Source organism: Bos mutus, chromosome 10 (genome assembly GCF_027580195.1).
Source record: "Bos mutus isolate GX-2022 chromosome 10, NWIPB_WYAK_1.1, whole genome shotgun sequence".
Taxonomy (NCBI): domain Eukaryota; kingdom Metazoa; phylum Chordata; class Mammalia; order Artiodactyla; family Bovidae; genus Bos; species Bos mutus.
The window spans coordinates 97,281,519-97,304,444 of record NC_091626.1 but is presented as its reverse complement, the minus strand read 5'-3'; the positions used below and the strand labels follow the sequence as shown (position 1 = coordinate 97,304,444).

The 22,926-nt window shown below is 53.3% G+C and overlaps 2 protein-coding genes across 8 annotated transcripts in view; one reads left to right on the top strand and one right to left on the bottom strand.

Moving 5' to 3' along the window:
* The window catches only part of POMT2 (protein O-mannosyltransferase 2), a 44,942-nt gene extending 41,935 nt beyond the window's left edge, over window positions 1–3,007 (bottom strand). For all 3 annotated transcript variants that reach the window (XM_070378450.1, XM_070378451.1, XM_070378452.1), the window contains exon 1: window positions 2,535–3,007. In XM_070378450.1, the coding sequence (XP_070234551.1) occupies window positions 2,535–2,998 (464 nt within the window). In that variant the 5' untranslated portion in view covers window positions 2,999–3,007. The remainder of the gene's footprint in view (window positions 1–2,534) is intronic.
* A 331-nt stretch (window positions 3,008–3,338) lies between these two features.
* Window positions 3,339–16,668, top strand: GSTZ1 (glutathione S-transferase zeta 1). Of its 5 annotated transcripts, XM_005911379.3 has the most exons (9): window positions 3,339–3,479; window positions 8,726–8,777; window positions 10,588–10,655; window positions 11,175–11,255; window positions 11,832–11,957; window positions 13,410–13,488; window positions 14,034–14,086; window positions 14,831–14,880; window positions 16,133–16,668. In XM_005911379.3, exons 1-9 carry the CDS (start codon window positions 3,465–3,467, stop codon window positions 16,257–16,259), a joined length of 651 nt encoding a protein of 216 aa, XP_005911441.2. In that variant the 5' UTR covers window positions 3,339–3,464; the 3' UTR covers window positions 16,260–16,668. The 5 variants fall into 5 exon arrangements, with proteins under 5 accessions (XP_005911441.2, XP_005911442.2, XP_070234554.1 ...); XM_005911380.3 differs by lacking the exon at window positions 11,832–11,957; XM_070378453.1 differs by lacking the exon at window positions 14,831–14,880.
* The last annotated feature ends 6,258 nt before the right edge of the window (window positions 16,669–22,926 follow it).

Below are 22,926 nucleotides of genomic sequence, written 5' to 3'. Positions count from 1 at the left end.
GGACTCTCAAGAGTCTTCTCCAGCGCCACAGTTCAAAAGCATCAATTCTTCGGTGCTCAGCTTTCTTCACAGTCCAACTCTCACATCCATACATGACCACTGGAAAAACCATAGCCTTGACTAGATGGACCTTTGTGGCAAAGTAATGTCTCTGCTTTTCAATATGCTATCTAGGTTGGTCGTAACTTTTCTTCCAAGGAGTAGCATCTTTTAATTTCATGGCTGCAGTCACCATCTGCAGTGATTTTGGAGCCCAAAAAGATAAAGTCTGACACTGTTTCCCCATCTATTTCCCATGAAGTGATGGGACCAGGTGCCATGATATTCATTTTCTCAATGTTGAGCTTTAAGCCAACTTTTTCACTCTCCTCTTTCACTTTCATTAAGAGGCTTTTTAGTTCCTCTTCACTTTCTGCCATAAGGGTGGTGTCATCTGCATAGCTGAGGTTATTGATACTTCTCCCGGCAATCTTGATTCCAGCCTGTGCTTCTTCCAGCCCAGTGTTTCTCATGATGTACTCTGCATGTAAGTTAAATAAGCAGGGTGACAATATACAGCCTTGACGTACTCCTTTTCCTATTTGAAACCAGTCTGTTGTTCCACGTCCAGTTCTAACTGTTGCTTCCTGACCTGCATATAGATTTCTCAAGAGGCAGATCAGGTGGTTTGGTATTCCCATCTCTTTCAGAATTTTCCACAGTTTACTGTGATCCACACAGGTTATACCTTATATAGTGACAGACGCTGCAACTACTCAGTGACACTCACTGCCCATGTGGTTTAACCAAATCACTGAAATGGTGGTCTAAACCAAATCTGTGGCAATCCCAATAAAATTTAATAGAAAATCCTGAACTGCACTGACATGCACCCCTTCAGATAATATGTTAGAATGTAGGGAAGAACTGGGCCTTGGAATGTCTTTCCATTGGGAATGGGAGTTGCTTTATTAATGAGAGAACTCTTATTGGCAATGACACCAAAAACCAGAGGTCAGTCTAAACATCTGTGTACAGACCATAATGGATAATAGACCGGCCTTAGATTACATCCCAGCTATCTGAAATAAGACTTACTGGTCCTTCCTCCCAACTCCTCCACACATATAATTCTTCCTAGGTGGCCAAATGCAGGACCCTGGAGGGCATAGGTTAATATCACAGGTTGGCCTCACCCTGCTGCTTTGAGTCCTGGTGACAGCAGCCTTAATCAAGTCTTGTATGAGACAAATTAAACAGACTTGGTCCATGCCTCTGTGAGTCAGGCTACCCAGAGTAGCCAATGGAGCTGAACATTCATATGAAGATTTGCTAGAAGCCAAGACAGCTTAAAATCAAGCAGTGAGCCTGTTGGGAAAGACAGTCCTCCATGGCTCTCTTGTACTTCCACATATCTCTCTGGGTATGCCCAGAATGCAGGGCCTTGATTCCATTTCACCTGAACCATTTCCCAAAGTTGTGTTTGCATCCAGCAGCCTTGAGAGATGAGATAACGTCTCTCTCTAGGACAAGAAGTATGCTTGCTTATTGCTTGCTATAAAACAGTAAATCCCTTGGGTTTGTTGTTCCTTAGTTGCAAGGCAACCCACTGTGTGCTAGGTCTTCCATCTGAGCCCATAGCGCCACCATGGGGGGTTTCCGGGCCATGAGAAATTGAACCCAGCTTGCCCATATTCATCCTGCTTCCTCTCCCATGAGTAGTAAGTCTTTTGACTCTGACCCAGGAGTCTCATATCTTCGGTCAGCACTCATGAAATAATAACAAGCTAATTCCTTAGCTTCCAAGTGGGATAACCTGATAATCTGTTCGCTTGCTTTTTAGTCAAGGAGTTCCATTTCTATCAACCTCTACACTAACTTTCTTCTCAGTGATGCAAAGAAAACATAGGATCACTTTTTGGTCAAACACATTAACCATTTTCAGATCATATAAAGCTCTTCCTCTTTCCAGCTGGAGACTCTTGAAGCTTTTTAAATGAATTTGACTCCTGCAACTCAGTCCAACAAAATCTGTAAGAAAATACGTCTCTCCTCACAGGATGACCCCAGACCTGCCAGGTGGGACCCTTGTTATCACCCATGGACACACAAGTTGTTCAGGTTCCTGAAAACCTGTTAGGAACCAGTAGGAACATTCCCACCCCCCACCACCCCCGCCCACTGAGGCGCGGACACCCTGCAGATTAGCAACTCGGGCTGAGGAAATTCTATACTGAGGATTTCCAATTCTCCTGGGAAAGTTCAGAGCATCTTTAAAAGCCACGTGAGGCACTGCAGCATAATCTGCAAGACAGGAAGACTCCTTCCTCACATACTGAGGAATCTCACTGCCACCCACCAAAGCTAAAATCTATTCCTTCTCCCGAAGGATGCACCTGGCCAAAGGCCACCACCAGCAACCTGTATCCCCACCCACCAGCGGGCCCCGCCCCTCCCACTGTGAATCCCGCCCCTCCGCGACCCCGGGCCAATGAGAAGGCGCGCCCCTCCTTCCTCGTGGCCACGGCGCCTGCCCAGACCCTCCCAGCACTCACCAGATGTGCGGCGGCTGGTCCAGACGGTGGAAGCGGCTGGCGAAGGACGTCAGCGTCACCAGGGCCAGCAGGGCCCACCGGCCGGCCGCCTCGAAGCGCCGCGAGCTCGGAAGAGCAGGCCGTTTGGGGCTCCGCGCTGTAGCCGCCTCCGTGGCCACGTCCCGGCTTGCGGCCCGAGCCGCCTGGGACCCACATCGGCCCCTCCGGGGGCGCAGTTCGGATCCCGCCAGGCCTCCGCCGGCGGCCGGCGGCATTCTTCCCTTCCTCAGGATGACCCTCCGGCCCGTAGGCACGCTGGGTTTCGTGAAGCGCCCCACCAAGAAGTCTCCAGGGGGCAGCTCGGGGTGCCCTGGGAAATGTAGTTCCCTGCGCCGGCTGCGCGGCGCCGGGGCCCGGCCTCTGGGGTGGGCGGGGAGGGCGCTCGCCTCCCGGGCCGCTAGGAGGCGGCTAGTGGCGCACAGCATGACGCGCGGGCGCCGGCCCGGGGAGAAGGCGGGCTCAGAGAGCTGCGGCTCCCAGCGGCGCCGGGGCTGGGGGCGTGGCGGCGGGGTGGGCCGAGCTACCCGAGACCTTGGGGCGCATGCTCGGCCGGCCCCTCGCTTCTACCCAGATCAAAACCTAAGTCCTGACGTGTTGGGTCCGGCCCCTCACTTTTACCGAGACCCAAACCAAAGTCCTGACGTGTTGGGTCCGGCCCCTCGCTTCTACCCTGACCAAAACCGAAGTCCTGACGTGTTGGGTCCGGCCCCTCGCTTTACCAAGACCAAAACTGAAGTTCTGACGTGTTGGGGGCCGGACCCTCTCTTCTACCCAGACTAAAACCGAAGTTCTGACGTTTTAGGGTCCCACTGGGCCCGAATCGTCGCCGAGTCGGAGAGTCGCCGGCGCGAAGTTTCCTGACCCGGAAGGAGGGGCCGCCCGCAGCGCGAGATGCAAGTAGGGAAGGTCTGTGCCGCGTATCTGAGGCGAGGGGCCGCTGCTTAGAAACACTGAGACAAACCTGGGGCCGGGGTCAAAGGTGACGCTCGGCCCCGCCCACAGCTCCCACAAAGACTCCCAGCAGGCCGTGCGCCGCTCGGACTCGGCTCTGCGCCTGCGCGTTGCACTGTTTGTGGGTTGGAGCGGGGATTGGGCCCGAGGCACGGAACTCGAGGTTGCGCAGGTTGTTTTAGTCGTACCCTCCGTGCTGGTCTCGCCAGCCCCCAGCTCGACCCGCTGGGGCTTCCTAGCACCGTCTCTCGTCTCCCTGTTCTGCACACTGGCCTGCGTACTTTTTCCCGGCGGTCAGCCCTACAGGTCTCAGTTGAGTTCAGTTCAGTTCAGTCCAGTCGTGTCCGACTCTTTGCGAACCCGCGGACTGCAGCACGCCAGGCCTCCCTGTCCATCACCAGCTCCCGGAATTTACTCAAACTCATGTCCATCGAGTCGGTGATGCTATCAAACCATTTCATCGTCTGTCGTCCCCTCCTCCTTTCTCCTCCTGCCCTCACTCTTTCCCAGCATCAGGGTCTTTTCCAAGGAGTCAGCTCTTCGCATCAGGTGGCCAAAGTATTGGAGTTTCAGCTTCAACATCGGGTCTAACAGTTAGCAAATAGCCTTCCAGGGTTGTTTGCATTTTGAGAGAGTGCCAAGGGGAGGTGGTGGCACTTGTGGTCATAACAATCACTTGGAGACTTTACCGGTTTTAATTTGCATTTCCCAGGCCTGTCCCCAAACCGCTATATCAATCTCTTTATTAAAGAGTGAGAACAGCGATTGTAGCTCAAAGGAAGGTGGCAGGAACATCAGGTGGAATATAGCATAGCTTTAATAATAATAGAACTTTCCCTGGTGGCTCAGATGGTAAAGCGTCTGCCTGCAATACAGGAGCCCTGGGTTCAATCCCTGGGTCAGGAAGATCCCCTGGAGAAGGAAATGGCAATCCACTCCAGTATTCTTGCCTGGAAAATCCCATGGTCTGAGGAGCCTGGTGGGCTACTGTCCATGAGGTCGCGGAGAGTCGGACATGACTGAGTGACTTCACTCTTTTAACTTTTAAAATTTAGCTCTGCAAATGCAAAAAGGAATATGGAATGGTTTATGCAGGTATCATTGGTAAGAGAGAGACCAGAAACCGCCCTTGGTTATATCTGCTGGTGGCCCATAAGTAGGAAACGTGAAGGCTTAATGGCATTTACAGTGGTTCTGTGCTCACCCTTAGCACAGGTCAAAGGTATAACATTCAGTAACTAGGTAAGGTGTTTCTTCAGAGATTCTAAGCTACTGTTTGCGGCTCTCTAGAGATTCCATTCTGTTTCAGCAGTTGCTGCCTCTGGGCCTCAGGGGCCCCCTCCAGCCTAACCAGGTAAGGAAAGGGAGGCACCGTGGAGCAGGGTACATCTAATTGTGGCCACCAAACTCTTCCTCCAAGGATGTCTGCCGCCTATCACTTGCCCTCTGTGCCAGAACTATCTTCACTTTCCCCATGAAAGTTGCCTTCAGGATAGACTAAAACTCTCAGGCTCAGGAACTAATTTAGGAGGACTGGGTTCCCACTTGTGTCCTTACCTGCATGGAAAGTGGAGTTGGTGTTTCGAGGATGATGAAAGCAGGGTCAGGTAGTGAAAGGTTGTTGCTGAACTATACAAAGATGCTGGGATTCTTGGCCTCCAGAGGAGAAGAATTCAATCCGGGGCCAGAGACGAGGCTTGATCGCTCAGAGCTTTTGTGTAATAAAGTTTTATTAAAGTATAAAAGAGATAGAGAAAGCTTCTGACGTAGACATCAGAAGAGGGTAGAAAGAGTACCCTCTTGCTATGGAGTAATGCAATGAGTTATATACTCTCTAAGGCAATGGAGTTATATACTCTCCAGTGAATCCAAAGAATGTCTGGAGGTTGTAAAGACCAGACCTACTCCCATAATTTACATTTTAAGATAACAGGATTAGCAGAAGGTTTAATCCAGAGACTGTCTCAGGCAAGGTACATTATTGTTATATAATCCTTGTAAAAAGTTCCCTGGTGACAGTAAAGCGTCTGCCTACAATGCCAGAGACCTGGGTTCAATCCGTGGGTCGGGAAGATCCCCTGGAGAAGGAAATGGCAACCCACTCTAGTATTCTTGCCTGGAAAATCCCATGGACGGAGGAGCCTGGTTGGCTACTGTCCATGGGGTTGCAAAGAGTCGGACTTCACTATCTATCTATCTATCTAATCCTTGTAAAGACCAAACCTACTCCCATAATTTACATTTTAAGATAACAGGATTAGCCAGAAGGTATAATCCAGAGACTGTCCTCTGGCAGGATACATTGTTATATAATCTTAAGGAATGTAGAGCAAAAAAAGTTTGTCCTTTCTTCCTCCTTGTGGCCACTCCTCAGCAGTGGCCACAGTGGCCACAGGACTGGAAAAGGTTCATTTTCATTCCAATCCCAAAGAAAGGCAATGCCAAAGAATGCTCAAACTACCACACAATTGCACTCATCTCACATGCTAATAAGGTAATGCTCAAAATTCTCCAAGCCAGACTTCAGCAATACGTGAACCGTGAACTTACAGATGTTCAAGCTGGTTTTAGAAAAGGCGGGGGAACCAGAGATCAAATTGCCAACATCTGCTGTATCATCAAAAAAGCAAGAGAGTTCCAGAAAAACATCTATTTCTGCTTTATTGACTATACCAAAGCCTTTGACTGTATGGATCACAATAAACTATGGAAAATTATGAAAGAGATGGGAATACCAGACGACCTGATCTGCCTCTTGAGAAATCTATATGCAGGTCAGGAAGCAACAGTTAGAACTGGAACTAGACATGGAACAACAGACTGGTTCCAAATAGGAAAAGGAGTACATCAAGGCTGTGTATTGTCACCCTGCTTATTTAACTCCTATGCAGAGTACATCATGAGAAACGCTGGGCTGGAGGAAGCACAAGGAAGGAATCAAGACTGCCGGGAGAAATATCAATAACCTCAGCTATGCAGATGACACCACCCTTATGGCAGAAAGTGAAGAGGAATCGTTACCTCTTGATGAAAGTGAAAGAGGAGAGTGAAAAAGTTGGCTTAAAGCTCAACATTCAGAAAACGAAGATCATGGCATCATTTCATGGTAAATAGATGGGGAAACAGTGGAAATAGTGTCAGACTTTATTTTTTGGAGCTCCAAAATCACTGCAGATAGTGATTGCAGCCATGAAATTAAAAGATGCTTACTCCTTAGAAGGAAAGTTATGACCAACCTAGATAGCATATTCAAAAGCAGAGACATTACTTTGCCAACAAAGGTCCCTCTAGTCAAGGCTATGGTTTTTCCAGTAGTCATGTATGGATGTGAGAGTTGGACTGTGAAGAAAGCTGAGCGCTGAAGAATTGATGCTTTTACACTGTGGTGTTGGAGAAGACTCTTGAGAGTCCCTTGGACTGCAAGGAGATCCAACCAGTCCGTTCTAAAGGAGATCAGCCCTGGGTGTTCGTTGGAAGGACTGATGCTGAAGCTGAAACTCCAATACTTTGGGCACCTCATGCGAAGAGTTGACTCGTTGGAAAAGACTGATGCTGGGAGGGATGGGGGGCAGGAGGAGAAGGGGATGACAGAGGATGAGATGGCTGGATGGCATCACTGGCTCGATGGACGTGAGTTTGAGTGAACTCTGGGAGTTGGTGATGGACAGGGAGGCCTGGCGTGCTGCAATTCATGGGATCACAAAGAGTCAGACACCGCTGAGCAACTGAACTGAACTTCTTCCTCCTTGAGAATTCCAGACCCCTCTCTCCTTGGGGACCCCTAGACTTCTTATCGACCTCCCTAGGAAATGACTCAGTAGCAAGCAGCTTGGTGACCTGGTGCCTGCAGAAGCAGAAAGAAACTTGGGTGAAGTGTCTATAGAGAGATGGTAGACGGGTAATCTGAGAAATTCTGTTGAGTTCTCCCTCATCCATAAGGCTACATATATGTCTGCTGGAAGATTCATGAGTGCTAATTACTGGTAATTCTGTCCTGGGTTCTGCTTTGAAATGCTGGGTACCTGGAAGCACCAGAGAAACTAACTTTGAGTCCCAAAAGTTTAGAGGTGATGTCTCACATGCTATTGCCTTCAGGGGCTTTAAAGCAACAAAAACGAGGGACAGGACCATGGCAGATCTGAGAGGGCGTGCTTTCTCTAAAGGGGGTTATTAATGGTCTCTGGTCAGTGTTGCTATGCAGAAAACAGTCCAGTATCGCCAGACTTTTTTTTTTTTTTTTTTTAGGAAAAACAGGCAACAGGATTTATATATAAAACAATATGATTTTTAATGTTAGCAACTAATTGAAAGGTTTTTAAATACAGTATAGACCAAACAGAACACTGTGGGCTGCCAGCTTGTGACCTCAGCTTTGGAGTCAATGGGCATATTCCCTAGCTGTTTTAATGAGATCACTTGAGAGCATGGAGGACTGGTAGCTGGAATGTTGAAAGAGATGGGCACCAAAGCTCAGAAAATTAGATTTCCCAATATCTCTGCCACTGTCAGAAGGTATTAAGCTGTCATTTTAGGGCAACCCTTCGTTTCACAGATGAGGGAGCTGAAGACTAGAGAAGGCAGGGCTCTGTGCCCAGTCATGCAGAGCTAGTTCCTGCCCTGGGACCAGACCCCAGGTATGCCAGCTCCCAGCCCACTGCACCACGTGAACTACTACCTCAAAACTACGCCTCCTGTCTGCCCGGGACACCAGACCCGGCTCCACCAGAAGCAGAAAAGGCTTCCCACAAGTTCAAGAGGCCTTCTGACCAGACTCAAAGTTCCCCTGATGCCTGTTTAGCCCAGCTTCCCATTGGCTGGTAGTAGGATCCACCCCTTTAGAGTTACTCCCCCTGCCCTGCAGCTCTATGAGAGTGGATGTTCCCTGAGAGGCCAGGGGTCACCACAGCAGCATGGCTGAATCGAGCAAGGTAAGGAAAGCATTTGCAGACTGGCTTCCCCTGTGGGGAGTCCCTGGGACCTCAGGGACGCATGACAGCACAGTTGGAGTCACCACACGACCCCCAAGGCTTCTATCCCAGATAGCTCTGAGTCTGGCCTGAATTTTCCTGATGCAGGCCTAAGGAAGGAGGCCTGGCTTGCTGGGAGCCTCCTGGCTGGGAGTTGCCTCCCCTCCAGTGGACTTCTGGGGCTGAGAACCCACCAAGCATGGGTTAACGTGCCTCCTCTTCCTCTCTCCTCAGCCCATCCTTTATTCCTATTTCCGAAGCTCCTGCTCATGGAGAGTTCGAATCGGTAAGAGCTGTGCCTCCACTGATAGCCAGGGTGGGGTAGGGTGGAGGGAAGTGTGGGTGAAAAGCTGGGTACCAGCTTTTCAGGGTACCACCCCCAGCAGATCTCCTGGAGCCCTCAGCCTTGAAGGCATGTCTACCTTGCAAAGCCAACAAGAGGAAGGAAGGGGCTGTTTTGCCTCTTGGACCCGCCACCTCTCCCACACTGCTCTCCAAAGCCCTGTAGCAACCATGCTTCAGGCAACCTCAGAGAACTCAGAGGTCCTTGGTAACTGGCAGGGAACAGCTGGCATTCCTCACTTCTTATCTTATTTGATCTGGCAAATTAAACAGAACTGGCCAGTGTCAACCCCAGAGGCCTCAGGGAAGGAGAAACCGCGGCCCCTCTGGTTCAGTCCTCATCTGACCCTTCTCTCGCTCAGCTTCACTCAGCCCTTGGCCAAGCTCAGAGTCATAGGCTCTTGCCGAGAGAGAATGGTGCTGAGTGCTTTTGTGTCCATGACTCCATTTAAACCTGAACAACCCTAGGAGGGAGTTATTACTGGTGTCACCATTGTACTGGTGGGGAAACTGGGGCACAGGGAGATTGCCCAAGGGTACTTGCCCAAGGTCACGTAGCCAGTAAGGGGCGGAGCTGGAATTTGACCCAGCTGGTCTGGTTCCAGAGTCCATGTTCTTTCCTACCCTGCGCTGCCTGTCAGCTGGGGAAACGGGCACAGAGGCTCATGAAGTTACCTGCCCAAGGCCATGAGGCTAGCGGGTGAATGTGATGGCATTTGAACCCCAGCAGCCTGCTACCAGGAGCCCGGTCCTGACTACGAAGCCATCCTCCACGACCCCCTCTTCCCACAGGCCCCTGGTATTTGCTAGATTCGGTGGGCAAGAGCACCGGGCTGCCGGAGGACACGTTCCTCGAAGAAGACGCCCTCCTCCGGCCCACAGCCTCCGCCCTGGCTGGGCCAGACCAGCAGCGTGGGCGCTGTCTCTGTGAGCCCGGTGTGCCTTGGCCTCCGGCCCGGCCCGACCACGCTCACCCTCCAGGGTGGAGCTGACCACAGCTGACAGAGCCCAGTGTTCTCCAGGCTCTGCAGACTGTGACATGTCTCAGCCTCCTCCCCTCATTCCTTTGCCTGATGCCGGTCATCGCCGTATTTTAATGCACAAGTGCGCACACTTTTACAGTCTCCTCCACTGCGATTGACTGTTTTACCCTCACTTTGCCGGGATGGGTGGTGGGGGGTGGGGAAACATCAAAGGAGGAGGAGAGGAAATCCAGCCACTAGGAGTCCCAGCTATGCCTCTCTGAGACCACCAGAGAGTCCCAGCACCCTGCTTGGAATCTGCAGTCAACAACCCGAAGAACAAAGAGAATGGATTAGAAAGGGCTTCCTCTCTAAACAGAACCAGAATGTCATCAGTCCATGTGGGCCCTGCCTGGTCACTGAGTGCCTTCCCTCAGCCCTCAGATGGCTTTGGCTGGGGAAATGAGTGCGTGTCTCCAACACATCAGCCCCGCTCCCTGCTAGGTGAGGCCCTGCAGGGGGCAGAGATGACGGGGACACTTCCCTGCTCTCCTCCAGGAGCCCACGGCGTGGGCTCCCCAAAGGCCTCCCCTGGGGATACAGTGAGCCCAGGAGGAAGAGAGACAGAGCGTCAGGGCCCTGGGGTAGGAGAGCAGATGCTGGTCAAGGGAGATGGGAAGCAGGGCCCAGGACTTCCCCCAGTGGTGCAGAGAAAGAAGACTCCATCTCTCTGGTCACCCTGGGAATGTGGTCGGAGGCGGTCACCCAACTGCCGTCTCCCGTCTCTCCTAGCTCTGGCCTTGAAAAACATCGACTATGAGACAGTAGCCATCAACCTCACAAAGGATGGGGGCCAGCAGGTAAGGAGGCTACCCCCAGGCCACGATGTAGGAGGCAGAGGCCTCGGAGAGGGGCCCAGCAGGGGATGCAGACTTCTGCCCATGAGGATGAACCCTGTAGTCCTGTGCCCTGTAGTCCCCACAGCCGGAGGAGGCTGTTGGCTTTCCCTCATGGGACAGGGCAGCAGGCTGTGCAGCAGCTGCCGGGGCCATGGGGAGGCCCAGGTTCCAGGAGCTATACCACAGCACGACTCCAGGAGGGCGGGTGGTGAACCCTGCAGAGGCGCCTTGGTGGCCACATACGAGGTGCAGGGACAAGCACACAGCCAGGCCACTGGGACAAAGCTTGTGTCTCAGCAGCCACTGGGCTTCGGGATTCTGCACGGATTCCCCCAGGTGTCACCCGGGGCCTTGGAGCCAGGGCCTTCCCCAGGGAGGTGGGTGCAGGTGGGCAGTAGGCTGGGGGCTTCCTGCTTGCTCCTCTCTGCTTTAGCTGGCTCAGCCCCGGCCGCCCAGTCCACCAGAGCCTCGTCTCCACAGTTCTCTGAAGAATTCCAGGCCCTGAATCCCATGAAGCAGGTGCCAGCCCTGAAGATTGATGGAATCACCATCGGCCAGTCCGTAAGTGGAAGCTTCGGGAGACCCCGCATGAGTATGGGGCCTGGACAAGAGGACCTCACGGACCTTCCTTGCCTGTGTCTACCCAGGGCGCCCAGCTCTTAGGAGGGACGCAGGAGGGAGGGAGGTTGCCCGCTTGCTTTGGAAACTGAGGGGAGACTTAAGCATGGGGGGAGCCCAAGCTCAGCAGGACAAGGGCCCAAAATGAGCTTGTCCTCCTGGGGAGCCTCTTGGCTTCACGGGGCTCGAGGGGAGGATGGTAAGAAGGATAAAAAAGGTGGGGTGGTGATTTGGGCTTCCCCGGGTGGCACTAGTAGTAAAGAACCTGCCTGCCAATGCAGGAGACGTAAGAAACCTGGGTTCGATCCCTGGGTCGGGAAGATGCCCTGGAGAAGGGCATGGCAACCCACTCCAGTATTCCTGCCTGGAGAATCCCATGGACAGAGGAGCCTGGTGGGCTGCAGTCCGTGGGGCCGCGAAGAGTCGGACATGACTGAACGACGTAGTGCAGTGGAGGAGTGCAGGAGGAGGAATCGGCCATCCCCTCTGGTCCCTGTCTCACTGCTCCCCTCTGGACAGCTGGCCATCATCGAGTATCTGGAGGAGACCCGGCCCACGCCGCGACTCCTGCCTCGGGACCCAAAGAAGAGGGCGCAGGTGCGCATGGTGTCCGACCTCATCGCCAGTGGCATCCAGCCCCTGCAGGTGCAGCTCCTGTGTGTGTGCACTCCCTCCCTCCCCTCGCTCCTTCGAGCCCACCCTCGGCACCCAGCTCGTCAGTGGGTGGGGGCTGGGGGCAGGAGGACAGAGGGGACCCTCAGGGACTTGGCCCTGGATTGTGGGGCAGAGGGAAGAGGGGAGCCAGAAAATACCCATCCCCCGGGGGCCCCCAGCTTTCCAAGGACACCTCCAGAGGCACCACCTCCCTCTGAGGTGGGAAGGGGCTAGGAGGCAGGGAGAGGTGAGCCACCCAGGTCCTGCCTTGACCCAGAGCAGCCTCCCTTTCACCTGTTCTCTGTCATAGACTGGGATTCGCTTCAGATTTTTTTTTAATTGTCACTGGTAGAACAGAAATGGAGAAGGCAATGGCACCCCACTCCAGTACTCTTGCCTAGAAAATCCCATGGACGGAGGAGCCTGGTGGGCTGCAGTCCATGGGGTCGCTAGAGTCGGACACGACTGAGCGACTTCACTTTCACTTTTCACTTTCATGCATTGGAGAAGGAAATGGCAACCCACTCCAGTGTTCTTGCCTGGAGAATCCCAGGGACGGGGGAGCCTGGTGGGCTGCCGTCTATGGGGTCACACAGAGTCGGACACGACTGAAGTGACGTAGCAGCAGCAGCAGTAGCAGAACAGAAAAGTGTTAAAAGAGTTCATCTGTTTTTTAAAAAATTCATCTGTGCTAACTCCTGACTTTGCAAAAAAGAAAATAGCCCAGAAAGATGGAGTGACTTTGCAAATAAAAAAATAGCCCAGGGCTTCCCTTGTGGCTCAGCTGGTAAAGCATCTGCCTGCAATTCAGGAGACCTGAGTTCAATCCCTGGGTTGGGAAAATCCCCTGGAGAAGGGAAAGGCTACTCGCTCCAGTATTCTGGCCTGGAGAATTCCATGGACTGTATAGTCTCAAGGATCCAAAAAAGAAGAAAATAGCCCAGAGAGGTGGAGTGACTCAAGAGTGACAGACCCCGGACTGTGCACCTGTGCCCCCTTGTTGCTTTTTTTTTTAACAAAGGAAGTTAGAGCAGACAGACATCCATCTGGATCTCCTGAAAGCTAGTCCTGTGTGCCTCCCCCATCCTGCCCCCTACCCTGTATCAACACCCCCTCTTCACAAGGAACCATGTCACGGAGAAGCACTGGACGCAAGGGAGAGAGGCCTTGGGGTGTACCCCCACCTTCCACGTCTTTGTTGGAGTCACAGGCTTCCAGACTGCAGGGGACTCTGGGGCAGCCTGAGAAGGTGGCCTCCAAGATGGTCACTTCCCTTCCAACCCGGGGCCCAGATGGGAGGAAGGAGCTCGCAGGGTCCAGGGTAGGACAGGTGTACAGTCAAAGGCCGCATGAGAACTGGGCTTGCCTGAGGGGCCTTGGAGGAGTGGGTGAGCTCAGCCTGGCTCCCAGAGCTCACCCCTGATTTTTCCTTGGGCCACACAGAACCTGTCTGTCCTGAAGCAGGTGGGACAGGAGAACCAGCTGACCTGGGCCCAGCAGGCCATCACTTCTGGCTTTAATGGTGAGTCCCCGCTCCTGTGAGCTGCCCCCTGGTGACCTCTCAGAGAAATGGCCCTCACACCCAGGGCCCCGGGCATCTACAGCAACCTCCCAGGCCCTTTGGCCTTGACAGTGGTGGCATGATGGGCAGGGCTGAGGGGGCAGTGGGTTGGGCAGCAACCAAACCTGACCCGAACCCCTGGTGCTTCTGGGACCCTCACGCCCGAGACCTTTGGAAGATAGGAGGCCCAGCTTCTGCTCCACTGCCCACTGCGGGCAGGAAGCCAAGGCCCGCAACGCGGCGCCCCTCAGCGTGAGAACCACTGCCTTGGCCAGCGGCAGGTCTTGTCCTCTCGGGAGGGAAGAGTAGCTGCAATTGCCGAGGGCAGGCACCCCCACACCCCATCACCCATCTCCAGGCCCGATGGCCGCATTCCCTCCAGCACACACTCCAGCCTTGCTACTCAAGACAGCTGCCCGTGTCATAGCTATGGATGCCAAAGCCCAGAAAGGCTGATCTCCCCTTTCCGTGCCCAGAGTGAGAGTCGCCGTGTTGCCTCCCCACAGCTCTGGAGCAGATCCTGCAGAGCACGGCAGGGAGGTACTGTGTGGGGGACGAGGTAAGCCCCTCCCCGGGCCGCCTCAGGCTGCCGCTGTCTCCCCCTGAGACTCAGCCGCCTCCCTCCAGCCTGGGGCAGGTTCGGTCTCCAGAGCTTCCCAAGGAGGCGGCTGCGGTGGGCGTGGGGGAGGGCACCCTCTGTGTTAAGCAGAAGTTGGCTTGTGGGGCGCTCCTGTGGTCCCCTTGGTCAGCTGCCTCAAGAGGAAGTGAGTTTCTCATTCCTCGAGGTATTCAAGTCAAAGACCTCGTCTCCAAAATGCAGAGGTGGTCCAGCTGTCACATGAGGGATTAGACTAGACAGTGTCTCCATTCCCTTCCAGTGACAGGATTCTAGGGTTCAGGCATCCTCGGCTCATATAGGCTGAGGCCCTGGCCCTGTGGTAATTCTGGTTCCCGAGCGCCACCCCCAGCCTGCACCCAGAGGCATCCCGTCCCTGCTGGGCGCCCTCCCTACATGCTGGTGGTTTTTAACGAGGACAGTACTGTCCACTGAGGCAGGCGGGCCTTCTCTGGCTACCCACAGAGCTGGTTGTCAGGGCAGCTGGAGCTTAGCCGGGAGAAGTGTTTCTACCCAAGGGACAGACCCCGCCTGGGCCCACGGGAGACAAGCAGGGGGAGGGCAGCCTTGGGGTGGGTAGAAGGGCCAGAGACAGATGGCAGCGTCAGAGGCCAGCACCCCGGTACAGGCACCAGCGTGAGCCTGAGGTGCACCCCCTGATGAAAGCCCCCCTGACCCTCTTTGCAGGTGTCCATGGCTGACCTGTGCTTAGCGCCACAGGTGGCAAATGCTGACAGGTAAGAGCGCGCCACGGCACCCTTTCTCCTCCTCCTGGCCGCTCCCCTCAAAACACCCAGCTTCCTCCTACTGTCAGGCCCTGACTTCATCTACTGAGGTGACATCTCATGCAGACTCTCCCTGACTGGCCAACGTACCCCACCCCCACCCTGTGCCAGGCCACAGCAGCCACTGTGGCCCATAGGAGACGGCCAGGAGAAGCCGGTGTAACACCGTTGCCATGCCCACCACAGCCCAGGGGATGCCTCATAGTCCCTGCTCCCAGGAGGGGGTGTCTCACCTGGTGGACACTCCTGAAGGAGACTCTCTGAGAGCCTGCTCTCTCCCGTGTGGTGTGTCTGTGCCCAGCAGTGAGCTCTGCTTTCCTCCCATCAGCCCTTCAGGAAGGCCTAGATAGAACCTCTCTGTGGAAGGCATCGTGCTGAGCAATGCTCTGTGCGTGTGTGTGTGTGTGTGTGAGAGAGAGAGAGAGAGAGAGCACGCACATACACATGCGTGTGCTCAGTTGCTCAGCTGTGCCTGACTTTGGGACCCCATGGACTGTAGCCCACCAGGCTCCTCTGTCCATTGGATTCTCCTGGCAAGAATATTGGAGCGGGTTGCCATTTCTCACTCCAGGGACTATTACAGTTATGGAAACACTAACAAGAATGTGTTGGAGAAGGAAATGGCAACCCACTCCAGAACTCTTGCCTAGAGAATCCCGTGGACAGAGGAGCCTGGTGGGCTGCTGTCCATGGGGTCGCACAGAGTTGGACACGACTGAAGTGACTTAGCATGCATGCATGCATTGGAGAAGGGAATGGCAACCCACTCCAGTATTCTTGCCTGGAGAATCCCAGGGACAGAGGAGCCTGGTGGGCTGCCATCTGTGGGGTCGCACAGAGTCGGACACGACTGAAGAGACTTAGCAGCAGCAGCAACAGGAATGTGTAGACACATTCCCTCCCCTCAAGAAGCTCATGAAATGGCTGGGAGATAATCTGTATATGAGAGCCCAGAACCAGACTTACACATGTAAGTCGTGTAGACTGCCACGGCAGCCCGTTCCCATTGAGTGGGAACAGCGGGAAATGGTCCTGCAGGAGACCCGCCCCTCCGCAGAGAGCTCCCTATGAATGCAGCCCCCAGCTGGCAGGCCGCCTTCCTAGGCCTGCGCTGGCCAGCCCCAGGGGCTTCATCCAGCCCTGCCCGCCGCCCACAGGCTGTGCCCTGCGGACCTCGGCTTAGATGGATGTTTCTCTGCCCCAGGTTCAAGGTGGACCTCACCCCCTACCCTACCATCAGCCACATCAACAAGTCACTGCTGGCCTTGGAGGCCTTCCACGTGTCTCACCCCTGTCGGCAGCCAGATACACCCCCTGAGCTGAGGGCCTAGCTCTCAAACTGCGCCCCACTGGTGCTGGGGCGGGAGGCAGGGAGGGGTGCAGGGGCGACACGGCCTGGGCCGAACTTACCTGGAAATGAGCGAGCCCTGACTGCAGAGAGGCAGAAGACCTGAACCCTCGCACTGGCTCTGCCTTCCCACCGGACCGGTCTCTGCCTCGCCCCTTCGTTTGGCACCCGTGGGCAGGGTGGGGTGGGAGGATGCGGGAGTGGGTAAGGCAGGAGGTTACCTGGTGTCCGGGTCCCAGGCAGTCAGGAGGATGCAGTAAATGTAGGCTGAAACGTCTGGCCAGTTTACCGGAGCCATGAGGAAGTCTGCGTGCGTCTTCTCATCTCCTCGACTGTTAACTGACTTCCGAGACAGCCCACCCTGGAATCTGATCATTAAACTAAAGCCCAGGTGTCTGTGTTGTGTCACTTAAAGCTGAGCTGGGTTCCAGAAGGTGAACCGTCTTCCTGGCTGGAATCCCCCTGCGTCTGGACCAGGAGAGTCAGCCAGCCCCTTGCCCACCCCCTGTGGTTGGCCTGGCCCTCGGGACCTAAGGGCCAGGAAGAAAAATAAGCCCCAAAGCCTGCCTGAGAGAGTCAGACAAGACCCAGGAGAGAACAGGTATGAGAAGCAGGAGAGAACAGGTATGAGAAGCAGGAGAGAGAGCATCCTGTGACCAGCTGAGCGCCCAGGGCTGAGAGTGGTACCACTTCTAAGGCTCTCTCAGCCAAGCCCCTCATCTTCAGGGGTGGCGTTCTCTGGACCAACCCCAGGGTTTGATATTTAGGATACATCCCGTTGTGAATGGTCCTGGGAATGGAGGCAGGCTCCTCCACGGGCAGCATAAACAGCCTCCAACTGGTGAGCTCAGGAGACCAACCTGGTAACAGCTTACCTTGGGCTTCCCTGGACCAGGTCCCCAAGCCTGGCAGTGAGCAGCCAGAACCAGGATCACGTCTAGACAGAGATGATCTCCCTACCGCTCTCTGTGGGGAGATTGGGGTCACTTCTGGGAAAGAAACAAGATGACTTGTATATCCTATACCTGAGATTTATCTTCCCCTGTGTAACTGAGGTTTAAACGGGGAATTAAGATATATGTGTCCAGTCCAAACGGAAGTCGCCTCTCTTTTCTTTTTAAATATTTACTTATTTATTTGGCTGTGCCAGGTCTTGCTCGCAGCATGCGGGATCTTTAATTGCAGCTTGTTAACTCTTAGTTGCAGCCATGTGGGATCTAGTTCCCTGACCCAGGATCAAACCTGGGCCCCCTGCATTGGGAGCTCGGAGTCTTAGCCCCTGGGCCACCAGAAAAGTCCCTGTGAGTCCCCTTTTCTTGAGCTCCAATCCCAGGGCACCTAGCTCTTCCCTCTCATCCTGGGCTCCTTGGTGGCATCTCATCTCTTAGATGACCTGGGTTCCAGGCTCTCCAGTAACCAAGGTGGGCTACTGTGGTCCCAAAGCGAGTTTGTCCCAGTGGAGACAGACAGAAGCACAGGAAGGGAGATGAAACACAGCAGTGGAGAGGGAGGCTGTGTGTGTCCTGCTCTGCTGCCCTCTGGGCCCTTTTCCCCAGATTGCTCCAGACTCGCCTGGCTGCATCAGGCTCCCCTGGGCTGTCTCCAAGAAACCTTGAGATCAGAGACTAATCTCAACTTGGGGATCTGTAACGGTCACCTGATTTGGACTTTGAAGGTGATTCAAGCTCCAGTGGATTTTAAAGAGGGATTGAGCTCAGGGGGAAGAGTGGGGGCCCCACACTTCAGGCTGCGCTCCCTGGCCGTCCAGAGAGAGTGGGGTCTGCAAGGAGCAGTGGGTAAGCGGCAGGAGTGAGGCTTGGCCAGTTGGGGTGCTGCTGCCAGATCAAGGTGACAGCTGGCTCTGCCTCGCACTCACAGGTGCCTTCGGAAGCCCAAATAATCCAAAGCGATTGCCAGCACTGCTGAGGTTACCACGTCCTCCCACCCCTCCCTCCTCCCCACCTCGTTTCCAGGCGACAGAGAAGCCCATCAGACTTCTGGGAAGTGCAGGCACCAGCCAGAACCCACGTCTAGGACAAGGCTCCAGACACAGAGACAAGCTGAGCCTACGCCCCAAGTCTGAACGATTTCATGGGGAACTTGGTATAACGAGCCGGGTGGGCTGGGGTTCCTCCTAGAAACTAGCTGGGGGTCGTCCTGCTTCAGCTGCTAATGGGCCCCCCTCCTTCCATTCAGTCTGCCAGCATGCGGTGAGCCTTCCCACGCCCACGGGCTGGGGGCTGGGGGCCCTCCTGCTCCAGCTGCTAATGGACTCCCCTCCTTCCACTCAGTCCGCCAGCGTGCGGTGAGCCTTCCCACGCCCCATAGGCCAGGGCTGATGGCCATCCTGCTCCAGCTACTCATGGACCCCCTTCCTTCCACTCAGTCCGGCAGCCTTCCCACGCCCACGGGCTGGGGGCTGGGGGCCGTCCTGCTCCAGCTACTCATGGACCCCCTTCCTTCCATTCAGTCCGGCAGCGTGCGGTGAGCCTTCCCACGCCCATGGGCCGGGGGCTGATGGCCGTCCTGCTCCAGCTGCTAATGGACCCGCCTCCTTCCACTCAGTCCGCCAGGGTGTGGTGAGCCTTCCCACGCCCATGGGCCGGGGGCTGATGGCCGTCCTGCTCCAGCTGCTAATGGACCCCCTCTTTCCACTCAGTCAGCCAGCATGTGGTGAGCATTCCCACCCCACGGGCTGGGGGCTGGGGGCTGTGGCTGTGTGACTGGATAAGGCAGCTGCAGCCCCTGCTCTTGCTGAGCTTATGCCTCCCCACTGACTTCTGGACATTGACCTGTCCAGCTCTCACTCACTGCCCAAACATCATGCCTGTCTGCTTGTATGTCTGATCTGAGATAATGTCCAAGAGCTGATGTATTTCAACTCACGTCTTCTCCTGGATGGGTAGCACAATATTAACCTGTCTGGGACTTCACTGCAGGTCCAGAGGTTAGGACTCTGTGCTGCCAATCCAAGGGGAAGAGTTCAATCCCTGGTCAGGAAACTAAGCTCCCACATGCTGCAGTGCGGTCAAAAAAAAAAAATTAACCTGTTTAACCTTAGGGCCTCCATCATCCATCCTAAAACTGGTGGCCAAAGCTGAATGGATTTTAAGGAAATCTAAATGAGGTAGAGGCAATACAGCCTCCGTTATCGAGCATTTGTAGAAACCATCCTCATGCACAAAACTCATTTTTATATTTTTCTCATAGTTCTGGTCCTCTCTAGTTCAACATGAATTTTCTGACACATGTTGTGAGGTGAATACCAGCAGTGGGTTGGGTAGGGTAGAGATAAAACACTGACTTTTCCTCTGGTCTCAGCGAGATCCTTGGAGTCGTCACATTTCTGAGGCCTTCCTTTTGTCTTCTGGTTTTCCCCGAGCCCAGACAAACCTGTTCTTCCCCCACAAAAACAGATGTGTCTAAACCAAAGAAACTCACTCTGGGCTACTCTGAGCTGCCGAGAAACACTGGGTTGGGTTCTTCAGGCGTCCCCACATCCATGACTTAAGCCACCCAGAGATGTGGCTGACTAACCTTTGTGGTTCTCAGCTGTAGAGGGACCACAGTCCACCTCCTTATTACATGATGCTTTTGTGAAGGGGAGACTTTTGTGTTTTAAAGAACCTGAGCCACAGAGCTCTTCACACAGTCTATAGCAAAACGGTCTCCAGGTCAGGGCTGGGAACCATTCTTGCCGCCTTCTTCACCTGGAACCAAGGAGAAAACTAACCCAGAACCAACTCAGCTCCCAAGAGGCTGCTGCAGCTTTTCTGGAGTTTCCTGTGAGCTTTGGAGGCTGGGACTGTGGAGGTGAGGGAACCAGGGGGAATTGAAAGGAACAGAGAGCAGGCAGGCCCAGGGAAGCCACCAGCTCAGGACCAGCTGAGGGATGGAAAAGGAATGGGGCGGGGGGCAGCCGGATGCATAGCATTGTGGCCTCACTGAACAACGCAACTCCTGAGAAAGGAGAACATCTGTGGGGTTCCAGGCCTGCGGTTTTAAAGCTACCGAGGCTATTTGTGTTCCAGCCCTGGGGCCTCCATGGTGTCCAGGGCATCAACATGGGTAGCTGCCCTGCTGCTCAGAAATGCAGAGACCTGAGATGTGACCAGCTTCAGCCCCTCCCCCTAGGAAACCATCCTCCCAGAACCTGGGGCTGGATACATGGGCGAGAAGAGAAGACTCTTCTCTATTTCCAGAGTAACTTAGCTGTGCTGTAGGGAGAAAGCAACATTCCTATACCTTCTCCCCTGTGTGAGGGCAGAGCTCCCTCAAGCTCCTCTAGGGCTGCAATACTGACCAGTCTCTCTTGACGCCAGTTCCAAGCACAGCGACTAGCCTCACTCCATAAATGCAGGTGAAATTGAGAGATGCCCTCCCTATACAATCATGGCTGGTTACCTTCTCCCTCCCTGAATGTCTCTTCCTCTTTTAGGACCCTGGCAGATCATGAAGAAGCAAATATTTCCCCAAGTGCGTAGACTTTTCTCTAGAGGTCAGACAGTGGCTCCAATGCTTAGCAATAATTAAGCTTCTATAGAGGGTTTTTAAAATGACCTCCTCTGCAACTCTCTCAAGTCTGCAAGTAAATTCTTATTTGACTGGGCGGGGGCTGAGTTCAGATATATCTCTCAATCCAAAAGCCATCTCCTATTGAGAGGATATTTTCCAGGAAGCGTTTCTCCCCCATGGCTGACCGAGTGGTAAAAGGCAGGTCCTTCTTTATTTCCACATCAGTTGTTAGATCTGTGAAGACGGATCCGTAGACACCTAATCCCAGGATGCCAAGGACCGCAGGGAGGTCTGATCTGCCCTCCTTCTGCAGTGGGCGTGGCCATAGTGGATGAAGAACAGATATTGGAATGACTTAATGCTGGTTATTAGATATGGAGAATCTTCCAGCTCTATGGAAGTAGTGAAAGTGAAGTCACTCAGTGGTGTCTGACTCTTTGCGACCCCATGGACTGTAGCCTACCAGGCTCCTCTGTCCATGGGGTTTTCCAGGCAATAGTACTGGAGTGGATTGCCATTTCCTTCTCCAGGGGATCTTCCCAACCCAGGGATTGAACCCTGTCTCCTGCATTATAGACAGACGCTTTACCGTCTGAGCCACCAGGGAAATAGTAAGTCCTGATAAATACTTTTGAAGGATGAAAGCAGAATGGGGGTGCTGCCAGGAAATCTTTAAGAACATATCAAAATATAAACGATTTTGTTCCAAGCAATTTTACATAATCATTAAGGACAGCAGCAAACTTAACTACTGGATAAGCAGGTAGATATACATGTTCATAAGATAAGTCTCATTCTATTGGCTCCTCCTAATCTTTGAACATAGCTTATTTAGCTCTTGTTCCCAAGGTCAAAAGCAGGCATTAGCCCACTTAGGGCAAATACCTGAACTAAGATGTCTGCTGAATGTAGCAAGAACTTCATGAGCTAAAGAACGTCAGACTGGATGTCAAGGGCTGCAGTGTGTGGCTGCACACATGTATATGATCCTGAACAATGTCAGGGTCAATGAAATGACAGATCATATAAAGAGTGCCTTTAAAAGTTAGAAAATGGGACTGCCCTGGTGGTCCAGTGGATAAGAATCTGCCTGCCGATGCAGGAGACAGAGGTTTGTTCCCTGGTCCAGGAAGATTCCACATGCCGCAGGGCAACTAAGCCCATGAGCCACAACTATTGAGCCTGTGCTCTGGGGCCTGGGAGCCGCAACTACTGAGCCCATGCTTCACAACTACAAAAGGCTGCCTGCCAAGAGCCTGTGCTCCTAAACAAGAGAAGCCACTGCAGTGGGAAACCCAAGCACCACAACTACAGTAGCTCCTGTTCACCACAACTAGAGAAAGTCTGTGAGCAGCAATGAAGACCCAGCACAGTCAAAAATAATATTAATTAAAAAAAGAGATGCCTGTTCATATGCTTCCTGATTTCAGTGGGGATGAGATTTCATGCAGCAAAAGCCAAGTGATAATGATTTAACTATGAAAAACAACCATTTACAGAAAAAAATAAAACAAAAGTTAGAAAATTATCTCCAATATGTTCTGTGTCATCAGTGACATAGTATATTTGGCATACCCAAACACAATGCATTAAAGATCCCCAGGGACTTCCCTGATGGTCTAGTGGCTAAGACTCCAAGCTCCCAATGTAGGGGACCCAGGTTTGATCGCTGGTCAAGGAAACCAAGATTCCACATAGTGTGGGGCAAGCCCACACGCCATATCTACTGAGCCCCTGCACCATAACTAGAGAGAAGCCCTCCCACTGCAAGGAAAGATCCCACAGGCTACAACGAAGATCTGCTGTGATGAAGACCCGACTCAGCCAAAAAAAAAAATTAAATAAAAATTTCAGCATTTTTTTTTAAAGTAAGTTATAATACATATGTGGTAAAAGAAAGCAGGGGAAAATAAACAGGCTTATCTTAGGACCACAGGTATCACTTAAGAAAATATTTAATGGTGCCCCTCTGCTCAGATGTGAGTCCTTCCTGTTCTGGAGTACACGCCAAGGATGTGCAGAGGCGGCATTGTAAGGCAGGTCGAAGGTATCTTACAGTATCATTTGCGCAAATGAAAGTAGGCCGAGTATTACCCAGACTATGTTCAATGATTACTGTGGTGTCCAAAGTCCTG

Coding starts and splice junctions, on each gene's coding strand:
- GSTZ1 (XM_005911379.3), top strand. Junction 13,489..14,033: donor CATCACTTCTGGCTTTAATG/GTGAGTCCCCGC, acceptor GCCTCCCCACAG/CTCTGGAGCAGATCCTGCAG. Junction 14,087..14,830: donor GGTACTGTGTGGGGGACGAG/GTAAGCCCCTCC, acceptor CCCTCTTTGCAG/GTGTCCATGGCTGACCTGTG.